General features: G+C 30.2%; 2 protein-coding genes across 11 annotated transcripts in view; both read left to right on the forward strand.

Moving 5' to 3' along the window:
- Positions 1–6,811, forward strand: part of LOC124951075 (phosphatidylcholine:ceramide cholinephosphotransferase 2-like) — a 20,233-nt gene extending 13,422 nt beyond the window's left edge. For 3 of the 10 annotated variants that reach the window (XM_047499150.1, XM_047499530.1, XM_047499435.1), the window contains 5 exons: positions 3,721–4,097; positions 4,508–4,718; positions 4,813–5,087; positions 5,313–5,488; positions 5,601–6,809. In XM_047499150.1, the coding sequence (XP_047355106.1) occupies positions 3,721–4,097; positions 4,508–4,718; positions 4,813–5,087; positions 5,313–5,488; positions 5,601–5,756 (1,195 nt within the window). In that variant the 3' untranslated portion in view covers positions 5,757–6,809. Of the gene's footprint in view, positions 1–1,267; positions 1,435–2,223; positions 2,256–3,720; positions 4,098–4,507; positions 4,719–4,812; positions 5,088–5,312; positions 5,489–5,600 lie in introns of those variants that run through there. The other 7 variants (XM_047498977.1, XM_047499060.1, XM_047499245.1 and 4 more) reach the window with 5 other exon arrangements.
- Positions 6,812–11,842: 5,031 nt separating this feature from the next.
- The window catches only part of LOC124948646, an 8,906-nt gene continuing 748 nt past the window's right edge, over positions 11,843–20,000 (forward strand). Inside the window, exon 1 of the mRNA XM_047492531.1 lies at positions 11,843–20,000. This exon is cut by the window's right edge and continues 748 nt beyond it. Within this exon, the coding sequence (XP_047348487.1) occupies positions 15,200–20,000 (4,801 nt within the window). The 5' untranslated portion in view covers positions 11,843–15,199.

Below are 20,000 nucleotides of genomic sequence, written 5' to 3' on the forward strand. Positions count from 1 at the left end.
TATATATATATATATATATATATATGTACTCGGTTAGGAGATTAAAAAAAATATATGCATAGACTGGTCATATCTTCGTTAATTACTTTAATTACATAAACGTCCTTTACTGTGACTCGTTTTTTTTCTTCTTATTCTGTTTTTTCTTTTTCTCTTTTTTTTTTTTTTTTCTTCATTATTTTTAAACAAAAATCTATAAGAAGAAATAAAGTGTAAAAAAAAAAAAAGAAATAAATAAATAAATAAAAAATAAAAAAAAAAAAAAAGAAAATAAAGCCACGATGAAAAAAAATGTTCTTGTATCTTCATCTATTTGTACGAATTCATCCATCGATTACGAGAGAATGAGTCAAAATGAAACGAAACGAAACGAAACGAAACGAAACGAAATGAAACGAAACGAGAAGAACAACGAGAAATAGGTCTTTCGAGCTTCGAGAGATTCTTTATCGATCGATTTAACGAATACAATGGAAACGTTTCACGGTAGAGAAGATTCAAGGGTTTAACCTTAATACCATCTCGATTCTTTTCTTATTTTTTTCTTTTTTTTTCTTTTCCTTATTCGATACGCATTAAAGGTCTTTGTATATCTAATATAATGATGTGAAAACTCTCGTGAAATTGACTGAAAGGAAAAAAAGAGAGCGAGAGAGAGAGAGAGAGAGAGAGAGAGAGAGAGAGAGAGAGAGAGAGAGAGAGAGAGAGAGAGAGAGAGAGAGAATGTTCCTTTTATTTATACTTGCCATTCGGTTACATATTACATATATGTATGGATGTATATATCTATCTATGCATGCATGCATGTACATCCACGTTGAGTGATATCACGTTTGTATAAGTAACACGTTTGACAATTTTATATATACACAAAATAACATGTATGTGTGTGTGTATATATATATATATATATTTATATACACATTATATATAGTTCAAGGCACGATCTTTGCTTCTCGCGAATAACTTAGGCGTTCAGAGCACGTAATAATCGTTCACTGATAAAATTCGTTTCTACGCTAGCACCGCTGCAAGTTCACGTGATTGATATGCTCTTTATCAGGCTTTAGCGAGAGAGAGAGAGAGAGAGAGAGAGAGAGAGAGAGAGAGAGAGAGAGAGAGAGAGACCGTGTATGATTAGCCATCCTTTCGTTATTTTTCTTAATCGTTCTAAGCGAACACACATCTTTCTTTCTTCGTTCGTAAATAAGCACACAGTAGTGAATATTTGTTGTGTTACAAAGTGTATTTCTATTCTTTTGTTTTCTTTATTCTCTTTAATAGCCCTTTCCTCTTCGTTTCTTAAAAAAAAAAAAAAAAAAGAAAAAAAAAGAAAAAAGGAAAAATGAGATATTTAGTTTGTGTCGGTAAATAGCAATTCCGTAGTAATTATCAGGTGATAGTGACAAGTGTTGGTGATGACAAGTAGTAATGGTGCGAAATTTGACGCTCAAATTGAACTTTTTGCATTTATTTATTTCTCTCTTTTTTTTTTTTTTCTTTTTTCTTTTTTCTTTTTGGAATTTATATTTCACGTATAATCAATTCTTCTCTCTCTCTCTCTCTCTCTTTTTCTCTCTTTCTTTCTATCTCTCTTTCTCTCTCTTTCTCTCTCTCTCTCTCTTATTTTTATTTTATTTAAAAAACAATATTTTTTCTGCGAAAATAAATAGCACATATTGTTGAAATGATTTTTAATTGAATTAAAATCTAAGGATAATCGTTAAATATATATGTTATGTCGATAACGACAAAATCTTTTACGATGGCAATCATTCTTGTTAAGATAATAGAAATAAGATTCTAGAAGGGAGATAAAATTTTAACTGATGATTGCTCGAAGGATGTAACTTGAGTTTCTTACGGTCGATGCGGCTGGCAAATAAAACGCAAATAGCCTTTTCCTGCTTGTTACTTGCGACGAAACTTTGGATCTTTTCTATCGGTTTATCTTTTTTTTTTTTTTTTTTTCTTTCTTTCTTTTCTTTTTTCTTTTTTTCTTAATTTAAATTAATTATTAATATTAAAATTTAAATTAAAATTAAAATAAAGTTTTATCATTTTCTTTGTTTAAATTAAAAAACTAACAATTATTTATTCATGATACGATTATTATTCAAGCGTCGAATGACACAATCTTAATCCTTTTTTCTTGTTCAATAATGATAATAATAATAATAATAATAATAATAAAGATGAAAATAAATAAAGTGAAAATCATCGTAATGATTATTATTGATGGGTTCATCCACATGGTATGCAGTTATATAATATTTTTAATTTTCTTCACGTGTGACCATCGTCCTTTATTCGAGAAATGTGTATATATATTCTTAGTGCTCTCTCATAAAGGGAGAGAGGAGCAGAGAGAGAGAGAGAGAGAGAGAGAGAGAGAGAGAGAGAGAGAGAGAGAGAGAGAGAGAGAGAGAGAGAGAGAAAGAAAGTCGCATATTTATGTCGCATTGAGAAGTATGGAGTTTCAAAGACGATGCTGAGTTCTCGTTATGAGAGATTTATCGAGGTCGAGACACGTGACATTTTTTTTCTCATATTTTTCTTCCTCTTCTTCTTCTTTTTCTTCTTCTGCTTCTTCTGCTTCTTCCTTTTCTTTTTCTACTTTAAAATGGAACTGTACTTAAATATAAATTAATTGTTTCCTTTTCTTTTCTTAATATAATGATTGCTCGAAGGATAAACGTTCTACGAGTATTTCTCAAATCTTTCATTAGAATTTAAACGAAGGAAAATTTTTAAAAGAAAAAAATTCTTTACGAACGAACGAATTGGTATAAAAGATTTTGCGTAAGAATTCGTCTACTCGTTAATTTTCGCAAATATGGCGAAATAAATGATTGAGAGTACTAATATCATCTGCCATCGACCATTATAATTAACCTCTCTCTCTCTCTCTCTCTCTCTCTCTCTCTCTCTCTCTCTCTCTCTCTCTCTCTCTTTCTTTCTCTCTACCTTTCTTTCATGTAACGAAAAATTATATGACGTAATAACATGCATATTACATATGACAATGTAACAACGTATGTAATAAAGTAATATCATACATACATATTATACGTGGGGTGGGGGGTGGGAACAGGAAACTTTACGGTTGAATTCGATCGATCAGCTGTGTTGTTAGGTTTAAAAATTAATGGATTTCCCGCGAATCTATAGTATTGTGTGTGTGTATATATATGTGTGTGTGTGTGTGTGTATGTATATATATATATTTACACACACACACACATATGTACATATGTAATCATATATGTATATATGATAGTTATTGAACGCGATATTGTGGTTGAATTAAATTAGATTCTTTAGAGCTAACCATAGTAAATTTTCGTTACGTTACATCGTATTAATGGAAGATACCAAGAATCAATATTCGTTTTGTTAAAAGACCATTATAATGATTTACATAAAAGAAAGAAATAAGATGTTTCATTTGATAATATAAAAAAAAACGATACGTTCGATTTTATGCTCGTGTCGTTCTTTTGATATTAAAAAGGGGATAAAGTATTCGTGTTTACGAGAAAAAGGAAAAGATAGATAGATAGATAGATAAAGGGGGGGAAAAAAAAAAAAAAAAAGAAAGAAAATCAACCGAACATGCATATTAAAAGTAAAATTGAAGTGCGAAGAGACAAAAAAAAGAAAAGAAAAGAAAAAAAAGAAAAAGAAAAATCCTTGATAGTTCTATTTCTTTTCCTTTAGGATGGTATTGGACCCCAAGGTCACAAGTCTACATAGCGATTACGGAAGTTTCGATCGACCATTGGGAGGTGGGGAGGGTCACGAGAGGGACGTGGAGGCGGCTGTTGATGGGAGTAGCAGCGGGATGGCACAATCGAGTGATATTTATCAAAGGCAACCTCTCTTACCTGGTGCACCAACTAAGAGCAAGGACAAGTGGTCCGGGGTGGCTTCCGGTTCGGATTATTACGAGGACGACGAGGAGGAGAAAATCGACGGTCTTGGACGTCATCCAGGAATAACGAATGGACCAGGAAGCGGCGTCATTAAAATCGACATACCGGCGCCGCTTCGCGAGGAACCACGATTTCCCAAAGAAAAATGGAAAACTTTTCTCGGTAATTACTTGATTCAAGATCAAAAGAATTATCTCGTTATCATTAAAGAAAGAAAGAAAGGAAGGGAGAGAGAGAGGGGGGAGAGAGAGAGAGAGAGAAAGAATCTCTTTTGAGAAAATTAAAACGATTGATTATTTATAAAGTAATCATTTACTTTATGTTAAAACATTGTCACAAAGCTATGCATTAATATCGAGAATTTAATTAATTAGACTAAACTCGAATAAGAATAATAAACTGTAAAAAAAATAAAAAATATGTTTTACATTAAATTTATTAAGTTCTCATTTCTTAAAGTCACGCTCATTATTAAGTCATTTTACGACTATTATTTTCTCATTTTCATCAGTTCATATTACTCTAAATTATCTGCGATTATTCTTCATTTTTCAATTTTCTTATTCTCATAGCTTTCCTGTTCATGGTCGTGAACTTCATACTGACCACGGCCTCACTCGCGATGGTTCACGAACGTGTTCCAGATCGGAATACTTATGGCCCGTTACCAGACATTGTACTGGATAATATTACTGCCCAAGATTGGACACTCAATGTTTCGGAAGTTCTCATTATGATAATGTCCAACTCGGCAATGGTTTTCATTATTTTTCATAAACATAGGTAAGTTTTAATGTTTAACATAAGAATTTATACATTATCGATGAACAAATTTATTAATTATGATGGCTTTTTTTACACATATATATATATATAGATTTATCGTCATCAGACGGATATTCCTTTTGATGGGTCTGCTGTATATGATGAGAAGTATCACGATGTATGTGACTGTTTTGCCGGTTGCAAGTAAAACATATTTCTGTAGTCCAAAGGCAAATAACACAAGTCCTCTTCTGGTTACGAAAAGAGTACTACAGCTTATCTCTGGTTTTGGTTTGTCGATTAATGGCAAACACACTTATTGCGGAGATTACATTTACAGCGGTCATACGGTTGTACTTGTACTTAGTTACCTGATTATTAAAGAGTGTATGTAATTAAAAAAAATTATTAATATTATTAGAACTTATCGTAAAACTTATATCCGTTTTCTACGATATCGCTTTTGATAACAAGATAATATCTTTATCTTTTTTTTTTTTTTTTTTTTTTTTATCCCTCGGATAATCAAATTATTTTATAATGACAATATTTTCGTAGAATATTCAATGATAATAGTTAATTTTTACGTAAATATATTTTTTTTCTTTACAGATTCCCCTAGAAGATGTCAACCGATTCATTGGTTGGGTGGTCTTACGGTTTTTGTTGGTATAATTATGGTATTGGTAGCTCATGGACATTATACGGTGGATGTCCTTATAGCATATTATTTAACTACACGTTTATGGTACATATACCATACGTTAGCAAATAATCCTTATTTGAAGGTACGTTAATTAATTAATTATTTGATTTATTATCATAAACTGTCTACATTTGTCTAAAAGCTTTTTGATTATTATTTTTCCCCCTTTTTTTTTTTTTTTTCCTTTTATACAGCAAAACGGACCAAATAATTTTCTGGCCCGACTCTGGTGGTATCCTATATTCAAATATTTTGAGAAAAACGTGGGTGGTACAGTGCCACGACAATACAATTGGCCTTTGCCTTGGCCTCGAAGATTTCTTGCCAAGCATCCTAATCGAGACAGTTAATATCTGCCCAGGCTCCAAGATAGAGACTGATAAGTAACGAAATCCTTCCTGACTATATGCTATATGTATATGTATATACGTGTGTGTGCATGTGCGCGTGCGTGTATGCGCGTATGTGTGTATATATATACATACGTACATAAATAAATAAATATATATATATATATATATATATATACACGCATAAAGTTATATATATATACATATACATATACGTTTGTACCTAAGCTTATTCTTATGAAAATAAAGCTTGGGTGAAAGGGAAGTGTCCATTATATGCGAATTTTTGCGAATTATACCCTTTTATTGTGGATTTTAAAGGGTCATCACAAAAGTTTGCATCAATGTTCAATTTGTTATACCGCGAGTGCGGGCCAAAACTGTATCGTCGCGTATATATAAATTGCAGTTTACTCAATCGCGTCGCAATTCACGCTTTACCTGATTTTCATGAAGAAGAACTCTAGCGTATATCCTATGTAAAGAAGAATAATAATAGCTTATCTATACGATGCTTTGCGCGAAGTTTTAGAAAGAATTAGTACGATTGGGAGGGAGGGGTTCACGGGGTGGGAGGGGCAAGGGAAGATAATATTTCATCGATAATATAATTGAACAGATCTGAACGCACACACCGATATTTATATAATATATATATATATATATGTTTTATTTGGAGCATATACATACATACACACACACACACACACACATACACACACACATAAGCGAGAACGAAGCATAGTTTAATTAATGTAAAATTGAAACTCGACTTTTTGAATTAGAACTTTTTTTTGTTTATCTCTTCCTTTTTCTTTTTATTTCTTTCTTTCTTTCTTTCTTTCTTTCCTTTTTTTTCTTTTTTTTTATAATCCTATTCTTTGTTTCTTCTAACAATACAAAACCTTCCTCCAATCGAATTATTTTCTTATTATATCTTTTGATCACTATACTTCCAATATGCAACCTGCCCTACGACTTATTCCGGCGAAAAACGATCCAGCAATAAATTTATATTAAAATATATATATATATATATATATATATATATATATATATATATATATATATATATATATCTTATAACAGACACACACAACTGAATCTCTTAGATTTCATTTAACGAATATTCCTCGAAATTGTTTTTTCACGGACAGCCTTGAAAGGAGATAGATTTAATAAAAGAAAGAAAAAAAAAGAAAAAAAATGACAAATAAAATAAAAGAAAAATAGGAAGAAAGAAAATTTAGCTCCCTACCGTGTAATAGAGGCGATCGTGCAATTTCGTGGGACCAAAGAAGAATGTTTTAAAGAGTAATGTGTTAGTTCCATATTATATCTGAAAGATAATACAAAGTATATATACTTTATTAATAGGAAAAAAAAAAATTAAAAAAAAAAAAAAAAAAAAAAAGAAAAAAAAAAAATAAATAAATCAATCAATGAATATTTAATGTTATACTTATGACATACAAGAATTTCAATTAGTACAATTTGAAAAAAAAAAAAATGAAAAAAAAAAATTACCCAAGTTTATATTTGTCAATATAGAACAATTTAAAAATGCATTCATTTTTATTTGATTTCTATTCTTTTCTTTCTTTTTTCTTATTTTTTTTTTTCCTTTCTTTTTTTCTTTTTCTTTCTTTATAGCCGTCTCCTAATCTTAACTTCTCTCAAGACTGGTATAACAAAGAAAAGATTATTCGTTAGAATAGGATATAAATATAATGCTTAAAAAAAAATATGAAGAAAGTATGCAACACTTGTATAATGATTTTCTCATTAATGGTTTTTTTTCTTCTCTTTTTTTTTTTTTTCTTCTTTTTTTTTAATAAACATTTGACTATTTACACACAACTTGGCAAATTAAAATAAGAAAGTAGATTGCAGAATTCGTGATTCTTCGGAATAAGATCGTTAGAATTTCGTAGATACATATGTGTGTATACATATATGTATACAAACATATACGTGATAGTGATGAATATAATTAATAAAGAACGGATACATGTATGTATAAATTAAGACGATTTTAAGAATCATCCTTCATATACGATCGGAATGTCATTTCATCAAAAAGAATCTTATTTGTGATTTCTTAATAACAAAATGGTTGCATGGGTTTTACAAATATTTTCTATTATTTCGGTTTGATTTCAAATCTCATTTCTAGCGTGTCGTATACATCCACACGAAAAAAAAAAAAAAAAAGCATTTCCTTTAAACTCTTGCCTATTTTTTTATTTTGATAACCTTACATTCATTTTCACAAATATATATATATATATATATATATATATATATATATATGTATACATATTACATATTCGAGATATTAATACATGCGTTTATAATATCATTGATGTATACATGTGTAATTTAATTATGAAAAGCAAGCGTGCGAACTTCTGCGAATCTCTATTATTATTATTACTTTTACTATTACTATTATTATTATTATCATTATTATCATTATTATTATTATTATCATTATCATTATTATTATTATTATTATTATTATTATTATTATTATTATTATTATTATTATTATTATCATTATTATCATTATTATTATTATTATTATAATTATAATTATAATTATTATTATTATTACTTTTATTTTATTTTATTTTCTTTTATTTATTTTTTTTTATTTTTTTTTCATTTTTTTTTTTTTTTTGATTTATTAAACTAAAGATAGAAAAGTAATAAAAATTTATCGTGTGTTACTATTGTTGATTCGCGCCTGTTATATGAAAGTTCACGTCTGTCATGCGATGAAGCTCGTGAAAGTACTGCATATATGTTATTATCTAACTTAAGTAAAAGAGAAACGATGACTTCTATTTAACTCGATCGTAATCTTAAGCGATTATATTGCGAATTGTTATTGCAATATAATCATATACATATAGTGAAATTTCTTCCGCTCTACGCGTCATTAGTTTTCTTCTTTTCTACGTACAGTCAATATATATATATATATACGTATATATATATGTATGTATGTATGTATGTATGTATGTATATGTATATACATATACAAGAAACAACAGCAGAAACTTTTGTAATAACGTTCACACACACGACTGATAAAACTTAAGATTGTGCAACCAATTACAAAAATTAGAGTTTTCGATTTTTTTTTTGTGCAGTACTGATTAATTATTGTTATATTGATACATACGCGCACACAAACAGACATACACACATATACACACGCGCGCATACACACACGCACACACACACACACACACTCGTCATAAAACAAAAAGTGAAAGAATTGATAGTAATTATCATTGATAATTTATTTCGTTATAAAAATTCTTTTGCTACCTAATGAAATATATAACTTTTGAAACGATTCACACAATACACTTTAATATACCAAACCTATCGTAGTATGTAGTATCACACTAAACTCTTAACAGTACCAAAAAGATATGATATTTATCGGATTAAAAAAAAAGCATGTAATCATATATATATATATATATATATATATATATATATATATATATATATATATATGTAATGTTGAAGTAGCAAAAAGGTTTGAAAGAATTCATGCGTTTATCCATCTGTGATGATGAAAAAAAAAAAAAATAAAAATAAAAAAAAAAAGAAAATAAAAAAGAAAGATAAAAAAAAACGATAAAAAAAAAGAAGAACGAGAAAAAAATAATTCATTGCGTAAGATGTCGATATCATATATAAACATAAACCTGCAAAGTCTCGTTTTTTAATCGATTTACATAATAAATATCATCGAAATTTTTGCGTGACGCGAGAAAAGTAAATCAATATTATTTCAAATGAATAATTGAAAAATTACAATGTTTCGTCAATATATATATATATATTAAATCCTATTATGTTCGTTAATCTTCGGCAATTTTAACATAATAACCATTCATATTTTATCGTCTATTGTAATAGTTTAAAATATTATATTGTTAAATGTGATTAAACTCATTGGAAATACATATACGATTATCATGCCGAGGATAATAATATAATAATAATAATAATAAAATATAAGCGACACTATTATTTAGATAAATAATATTTCCTTGAAATTGTCCCTTCGAAATATTGTTTTCAATAATGCCCTTATTATTCGAATGTATGAATATTTGAAATTGCATATACCGAGAAGACTCCGGATATTCCTAAACCATCGAATAATAATGTTTTCATCGTCACGAATAATTTCGATGTGATTTTTGCCGGAATCGATGAAAACAATTGAACGAAATTATGTGTGTGTGTGTGTGTGTGTGTGTGTGTGTGTGTGTGTACGAAACAATTGATGAGTTATGTGAAATAAATTACAAGAAAAAGAAAAAAAAAGAAAAAAAATAGGTAGACAGAGAGAGAGAGAGAGAGAGAGAGAGAGAGAGAGAGAGAGAGAGAGAGAGAGAGAGAGAGAGAGAGGGAGAGAGAGAGAGAGAATGAGAGATTCGCGGCGCACGCGTGATGGCGCATCATCTCCTCTACAGCCGTTTAATAATACTTCTTAAAAAACGTTATATAAACACATGCGTATACCGTTAAAGATATTTTAATAAGATTAATGTGATTCATGGTAATTTTTAGCTGTGGCGTGGCGTTTGACGCGTAGATGGATCGTTTAGATATATTTTTTAATGTACGCATACTCGCGTAGTACACGTGTATTGTGTACTGCCATGATGCGTCTGTATGATGAGAACTCTAAAAAAATGAATAATATATGTATATATATATATATATGTATATATATGTATATATATATATATGTATATGTATATATGTATATATACATATGTATATGTGTATGTATATGTATATGTTTATGCGTATATGTATATACGTATATGTATGTTTATAATTATACTGTTTGTCCCCTTGGACAGATTACGCTTTATACGCGCCGTAAAAGGACGGACATTTGATGTTTTAGAGTTTAGAACCGGCCCAATGTTAGAGAAGAACACTATTTTCGTGTTAGGATGATACAAAGGGTGGAAGGAGGGAGAGTGGGTGAAGAGAAGGAAAGGAGATAACATGGAGCGAAGAAGAAATGAATAAATAAAAAAGAAGTAATGCTCGTATATATATACACACACACACATACAAATAAACACAGATACAAACATATACGTATGCACACACACACACACACACACACACACACACACACAGAGAGATACTTAAATACATATTGTTTACATGTGTATATAATGTATGTACACCTTCGAAGATATATACTACTTACACGCATACGATAGGAAGACAAAACTGCTAGAAAAAAAGGGCCTCTCGTTGATGTTTGCAAAATGAATAACGTATAAGAAAGATTAAAAAAAAATAAATAAATATATATATATATATATGTATATATATATATACATAAATAAAAAAAAAAAGAAAAAAAAAAGAAATAAAAGATACAACCTTCATATATAATTGTATTACAGCAGTGGTACGCGCAACATGCTTGTCCTGTTCGTGCGTCTAATGTGTATGTGTGTTTATATGTATATACATATATATACATATATATATATATATATAATATATAATATATATATATCTATATCTATATTTTTACTTGTAGATATTTTTTGGTAACTTGTTACAATAATCTGATACTAGAAATTAGTTAAGTATATACATATAATATATATATATATATATATATATATATATATATATATATACGTTGTAAATAATGATAGCAAAGAGGAAAGCTTTTGTCACTGCGTGAAAGGAAAAAAAAGAAAAGAAAAGAAAAGAAAAGAAATAAATAAATGAATAAATACATAAAACATGAAAAAAAGTAATCTATGTAAGGAAATCAAAAAAATTTTGTTACCGCGTTAACGTTGTAGAATTTCAGATATTTGCGAAACAAGTTTCTGTCTGTATATATATATATATATATATATATATATATATATATATATATATATATATATATATATATAGAGAGAGAGAGAGAGAGAGAGAGGGAGAGAAAAAGAGATATATATACATATATATATATATATATGTATACGTATATGTATATATATACATGAATATATATATATATATATATACATATATAAATAAAAATAAATATATACATATATACATATATATACATATATATATATATATATATATATATATATATATATATATGTATATGTATATATATATATATAATTCTAACTATATTTTCGATGACTAGGTAAACGCGTGCAACTTGATTTCTGTTACCATAAAATGTATATACTGCAAGTCTCCTTCTAGTTAGTTGTATATTCATCATAATATTAAAATACACACACGAACATTATACTACGGCATTAAAACGAAATGATTATAGGAAGAAAACAAGTTGTATTCGAATTTACTTTATATTGTGTATTTATAATATTTATTACGTTTTTCATATGTTGATGTAATAAAGTTCAAGTATACTTTACAATTACCTCCATTTGTATTCAATATTGTTGAATCTTTATATATATATATATATATATTTTCTTGTAATTGGCTTTTCTTCCTTATGAATTTTTCAATTTCAATAGTTATAAATTATTTTGTGAGGTAGAATGATATAAAAATGACATGAAGATTGGCCGAAAATTTTATAAATGTTTTTATATAACGATTTAAGTACAGATAGAAAAGAAAGATAGCATAAAACATAAAATATGTACGTAAGTATGTATGATGCGAATACATGGAAAACGGATAGAACGTTTTTAAGGCTGTTCATAATCTTTAGTTTTATAATGATTTGCGACAATAACGAATACGGGTGTAATTATAGGATGACGTTGATGAAAAAAAGGTTTCAATTTAAGGATGATGGTTTTTAGCGAAAACATGTCTTTTATAGAATTTTTATAAAAGCTTTATTGTCTTTCGAAAACAAAACAGAAAGAAATTCGTCTTAAAAAAATGACACTTCTTTCGAAAATAATTCATAAGTAAAAATAAAGCTTTTCAGAAAGATTCGGAAAAAAGTCATATTCTCGTTTAAATCGTTATCTTTAAAACGAGATCTTGCTCATAAAAATCAATCAAGAAATTAACCCTTGACTCGTTGTTATGCGTAAATTCTCTTTTCAATATTTTTCATGAAGGAAAGCGTTTTATATGAAGTGGCGCCTCTTGAATTTTACGATAAAAGAGAAGAAGCTCGCATCCATTACTGATTTTCATATAAACATTTTGTTTCTTTGTTTGTTATGTATGCGTAAACAAACGTTTAGATTTTTTGATCCATTTTAATAATATTAAAGTGTATATGTAAGAGCATAAGTATAATTAATATTTAAATTAACGATCATATAATAGTTTAAACATTACAAAGCTAATAATTTCCACCCGTTTAATTAAATAATTTCATAATTTAATTTTATACATACGCGCGCGGTTACTGGATGTAAATTTTCTAATTAATTAATTATTTTTGTTAATTTATTAATTATTAATTAATTGTTCAAATTAATTTTGCATGTAAGCGCTATTAACAAAACAAATATAGCCAATAATTTTGAGTTTCAGAGTTTAATTATCTTTTTTTCGTATTTCGATTAGTAAACGTGTCAGCTCTCTTTTTCTCGATATAAGCATTATAATGAATTTATATTAATCATTTATAATAATCAAGTCTGTACATTTGTTTAAATACTACATAGTCCCGTAACACGCTATAATATATAAAATAATTTTTATTTAATATTTTCTTCTAAATGTCTAATATTAAAAAAAAAAAAAAAAGAAAATTAATACTTACAGTGATTTTATAATTATTTAAATAATCTTTAATATCCACGAAGTACGATAAACTTAATATTTAAATAATGATATTTTTGCGTAAACATTGCACAGTTTCGTAACATTCGTTAAATGTAAAATAATTTTATTTTAATACTTCAATACAATACAATTTTTAATTCGAAATCGTTGGCTTTATTTAATGTCAATAAAAATGTACTTTTGATTGGCTTTGATAATTATAGAATCAGTTTTCTTTTATATGCAAAACGAGAAAACATCAAAAATTGCGCTTTCCATATGGCTAAACTGAAATACTTTATTATTTTTATAATTTTCTAATTATTTTTAAAATCCACCATCTTTAACGTGCACGTAATACAATAAACTAATATTTAAATGATAATATACATTCGTTTAAAAACATTGATACGTATGAACAAATCTTAAAGTTATACCCTACCTTTTATTTGAAGCGTGTGTGACTTCAGCGACAGCTACGGACAAAATATGAACTACGAATACAAGAGGGGAACATTACCCCCACCATTGGTCTATTGTATCGGTGTATAAGCTTGTGTTGACTTTTTCCCCTCTTATGCGTATATAACAATGGGTTTCGTGTAGGTAAAATAAATAATGGACTTTTCAATCTCTCATATGTATATTTTTTCTTTTTTCTTTTCTTTTTCTTTTTTTTTTTTTTGTAGCATGCGTCTCGCAGTGATGCATGCTAGATACGACATCGATACGCATTTGTCATACGATAAAAGCATAAAGAATAATAAAATATAATTAACGCATATGATAATCAGTATATAAATTTGCGAATTAAAAGGAATTATCTTTGAATTGAATTATATCTTATCTATTTTAAATATGTAAATGTATTATTGGCAATTTAAAGGGTTAATACTTTAATGTTTAATCAAAATTAGATTGAAGTGATTTTATTAAAATACAGTGAAATATGCAGCCATACGATTGATAATATTTGCGTTGCGTCATTTATCATTAGGTTTCAATATATCGCAAATATTATCGTAGCTTAAGTTTCATTACGCGGAAGTTGATGCATCTAGAGAACATATGATCAAACGATGACTCTAAAATCCGTATTAGCGAGATAATCTAATCGAATTTTCGAACAAAATAAAACGATATCCCTGATAGAAATTTTAATTACGTTCGCGAATTACTTTTTTGTATTCTCACATAAGAAAGTATTAATTTATAAGTTTACGCGTTTAGAGAGAGCGAAAGTTTTGATGATTACGCGTTAGAATCCAGGATCTTAAATGAAGTTGTTCTTCTCGAATTAATTTCGATTGTTCGATTAACACAATGTACCTGACATCTGTCATGCAATAAAAAAAATGTTTTCCTAAAGTACAAATTTACAAGTGCAATTAAAAAATAATATATATCCTATATTTACATTCAAATTATTCGTTAATAGTATATTGTCAATATAAAATGGATAGAAAATAGTTAAAAAACAAAGAAAAAAAAAAAGAAGAGAACTATGGCAGAGTAAGTCACGTATTAGTGATTAATAATTAATATAATTTTTAATATAACTCAATTATGAATAATCAATATATAAGTCACAATTGACAATAGGCATTTTTATTTTTAAATTTACATATGTGTATATATATATATATATATATATATATATGTATGTATGTATATTTAGCCAAAGGAAAACGAAAAATGCATCGCAAAAGAAAATAGAGATAGCAGAGGACCCTGGTGGGGCTGGGGAGGGTAAGAACACGAAGAAACGAAAGTCAATTACGAAATATGAGTTTGGCAAACGATGGTACCGTTTTCGTGTCCTGACACCGACTTCTTCAATTTTACGTGGTTCCTTTGCGATGAACGATAGTCATTTCAAATACAGAAGCCGTGGTCGTCAAGCAGCACCATGTTCAGTCGTCGCAATCGTTTATGGTCGATTATTTGATCCTAAAGAATGGATACAGGATTACGTAGATCAAGTTATTGAATACGGGGATAAGTTATTTCGTATAAGTATGATGAGAAATCGCGTTAAGGATAACGAGTACATGAAAGCTACCCTAGTATTTCCAGAATTCTATATTGGCAATTATAAGATTTTAATTTGCATCGAGGAGACCGGTATTTATGGTAATCTATTTAGCGAGACCATAGGATGTTCAGATTTTTCCGAGGGGATAATAAGATTCTTTAGCAACAATGATGCTGGGATTATTACTGCTCAAGGTACGTCAGTAGCAATGTGGCGTCATTCCGGCATCGGTTTTTTATATTTTGATCCTGGACCATGCGGAGAGCATGGTTTACGTCGTCAGGATGGGGTTGCCTGTTTGCTCAGATTCAAATGCATGAATGACATGCGTGATCATTTTCTAAAGAATATGAACAAAAGTTACGATTCGAGATATTGTATAGACAAAATGATTATTTTACGAGTTAACGAGGTTGGTCGTGGTTACATCGATAAAATTCCCGATGAAACCGATTTGGTAATTGACAGAAGTGTTCTTAGATCTATTAATCCCGTTGATATAGACGAAAATAAAATGGATTGTACTAGGCCTGTTCCTAAAAGTGAAAGGGTTAAGGTAATGCCAACTGCCAAATTTCACAAAGAACCATTGACCATAACTATTTCGAATTATAGTATCGATAAAATGTTTGCTACGGAACCATTGGTCGATCTGAGTACTTTCGACACTGGTTATCCTTACGATAACATGCAGGTTAATATACCTTCGTCCTTTCGAGAATTACCTAAAAAAATGGCAATTCTTCATGGCTTGACTCATGAAGCCAGTGACATATACAAAGGTAAAGGTGGTCAAAATGTGGCTAACTGTGTAATGGCTATTGCTATGAAGAAGATACATCCTGTTAAAACTTGGCTGAGACCTAAATTAGATGAGATATTGGCATTAGGTGATCAACTTTATGCAAGTGTTAAGACCGAAAAGCCTTTCCTCAAGTCAATGACTGCTGCTGATCTCGATGACAATTATATTCAAATAGAAGATCATAAACTAGTGATCGACGTTGATCTGATAACTATTACTGGAACGGTTAGTTCGAAACTTCCGGATATACTTAATTTAAAGCAAGGATTACGTGAATTTTTCTTGATTAATAATGAAGGTATCATTGAAACTCCTATGATGGCTGTAGCTATATGGACTCAAGATGATTTTTATTATGCTTTCGATCCACGTTATTGCGATAGTTTCGGTAATAGAATAATCGAAGAAAAAGCTAAAGGTGGTAAAGCTGGTAACAGTAATGCACAAAAACAAGTTCTTGGAAAATGTTGCGTCATAAGATTTCCAGAATCTGATGATCTCGCAGCATGGTTTATGAAAAATCTTGAACAAACTCGAAAGAACGATCGATTTACCATACGACACATTACAATACTGGAAGATATTCCTGGTACTAGAGCTTGGAATGATTTCAAGTCGGGAACACCAGGAGAAACTTGGATTCTTCGTGGTGAAATTTCTAACGAAGATGAGTCATTTGAAGATAGTAAAGGTATTCAAGGTTTGACTATACCCATAGTATCTTTGATTTATGCCAAAGAGACACCACCAGCCAAATGGACAAATGAGATTATCGATGAAGCTATACGAGACGGTGACGATTATTACAATTTTTGCTATCCATCGGAAAAAACGGAGGGTATTCAGCGACCATTTCTGATAACCAGTTTGAAGAAAAATTTTTATTTAAAGAATAGAAAAGTAAAGATCGAATTAGACGATTCTATTATAGTTGGTGATTTGAATGCAACGCCCGGAGAAAATGTATTAAATTTAGAAGAAGGAATTAAGAAATTCTTTGAGAATTATCAATATGGTATAGTCGAGTTAGGTAACTTGGCTGTTGCGATTTGGAAATTTGAGGATGATATGAAATACAAGTTTCGCGATAAAAACGATGAAAAAGCGACGTATTATTATTGCTTCGATCCAAATCCTCGTGGAAGATTAGGTCATACCCCTACAGCGGGGGCGGAAGAGGAAAACGTTGCTTGTGTGATACGAACTCTCAGTCCTAAGGTTCTGTCTTCTTTTATCGCAACAAATGCTTTTATACCACGGGATCGTGGAACCGAATATTTCATTCATAATTTGAAAAGTTTGTCTATAGGATTACCTATGACGGAAGAAGAATTAGAAATAGATAAGGAAACACCGGATGAACCAGAGATGTATCATTATTCGAAATTAGCCGACGGTGGTGCAATAATACAAGGTAGTTTCAATCAAGCAAACGAAAAGATGTTTAAGAGACAAATGCGGGACAAACAACAGGCGGCGAGTTCTTTGGCTGCTTTAGCCATGACGAAACTTTATAATCCACATTTATGGTATCGTGAGGTAGTCGATGATATATTGAAGATAGGCGATAAGATAGCAACGGATAATATTAATAATTTACCAGAACCAGATATCGAAGAGGACACAAGAAATTTTCTTACACCGATTGAATTAACTGAAAACTTTGCCATTGGTGTTAATCGTATGAATATTATTCTGGAAGAAGATGATATTGTTGGTAAATCCACCGATATCGGTAAACTTTTGGAACAATTCTTTGAAAATAACGTTATGGGTATAATCAAACAGGACAATATCATAATGCCGGTCTGGAAAGAAAAAGAGATTTTTTTCATGATGGATCCTAGAGGTAGAGATTCTCGTGGTGAACCATCGGATAAAGATCCTGCCGCTGTAATGTGGTTCACAGATCTTGCATCCTTGGTTGCCAAAATTGGGGTAGGTTTGATCGCCGAAAAGGATATAGCAATAGATAACGTGACTTTGAACAATGTATTTGAGACACGTCTTACTGAAACGGAACATCTTAGGCGTACCACTTCTGGCGATGAACTTTGGCATCATTTTCCTAAATTTGATGATGGCGTTTGGAGTATTGGTGGGAACGTCACGATGACAGATGCTAGATTCGACGAAGCTAATCGTAATAATCAGACTGCAGCTATTGCCACAATGGCTATCATTTTCTCCAAAGTATACGAACCACGATATTGGAACACTGATATTATCGACGAGGTGATCGTTACTGGTGATAAATTACATTCTAAATGCGTCGAGAGACTTGGAGGGATTAAAGCACCGCGTATCAATGAAATCATCACGGAATTCTTTCTTTCTTCTCGTAGAATCGATTTAACGATTAAAGATTGTATCGAGGCTGGCGATCTTAGTGGAAAAATACCTAAATTACAAAACTTGCAAAGTGGATTAGATAAATTTTTTAAAAATTACGATTCTGGTATATTAATTGCGAATGATAATCGACACATACCCATTTGGAAGTTCAAGAATGTTTATTACTCTCTTATACCCGATTGGATCACTCGTACCGAAGAGGAAGAGACAATAGCACCAAGAATATTTCGATTTGATAACAGTGCAACCTTGGTTGAATATCTATTAAAACATCTTGGAAAAGAAGGCGATTATGAGATCACAGCGATCGACGTTGTTGATTGGAATAAATCAGCACCATGGAAATTTGATCCCAGTCCAGCAATACGTCCATCGAATTTACCACCATTAAACGCTTATCATAGACTCCAAGGTGAAGCTCGTGCGATTCTACGAGGAAAGTATCATCAAGGTGACGATATATTTCCCGAAATTTTACGTAACAGGCAAACCGCAGCGAATTGTGTAGTTAGCCTTGGAATGTCCGTAATCAAGAATCCCATAACTTGGACGAAAAAAACGATGAATGAGATTCTTGTTATTGGGAGTAACGTTCATCGTGAAACTATGAAGGCAAAACCTAGAAAATTGAGATTGATACCTCAGGACATAATTAGAATCTTTTACGTAGGTGTCAATATTTTGACTGCAGATATAGAATCTAATACGGTATCAGGTATAGTTTCTATACCCCCACCTGAACCTGAGGACAAGAAGAAGAAAAAAAAAGGCGAAAAGAAGGCCAAAAAAGCTGGTGGAAAAAAAGGTAGGCCTGTTAGGGTTCGACCTCCTCCGCCACCACCTATTTTACTCGAGGAAGGTTTGAAAAAATTTTTTGAAAACAATCGCGCTGGAATATTGGTTACTGGCCGTGGTATGATAGCCATTTGGAAAAACAAGGGTATTTATTTCATGTACGATCCTCGTGCACGTAACGATCAAGGTCTTCCCGATTTCTATGGATCCTCCTGCGTCATGTGGTTCGCCTGCATGGAACCATTTTACGAATTGATCTTTGCTAACATCGACGAACGAGAAAAATATGCTAATTATCAGATCTCTCGCGTGATAATAAAAACGGTAATGATCGAACCATTGCCTTGTCCTGCTGATTTCCGTCCATATTTCGATTGCATAGCACCGCCAATACCTGTTACAACGATGAAGAGGACGACAACATTGGCTGTTGAAATTGTAACGGATTATAACATTGTTGATGAAGAAC

The sequence above is a fragment of the Vespa velutina genome, chromosome 1, assembly GCF_912470025.1.
Source record: "Vespa velutina chromosome 1, iVesVel2.1, whole genome shotgun sequence".
Taxonomy (NCBI): Eukaryota; Metazoa; Arthropoda; class Insecta; order Hymenoptera; family Vespidae; genus Vespa; species Vespa velutina.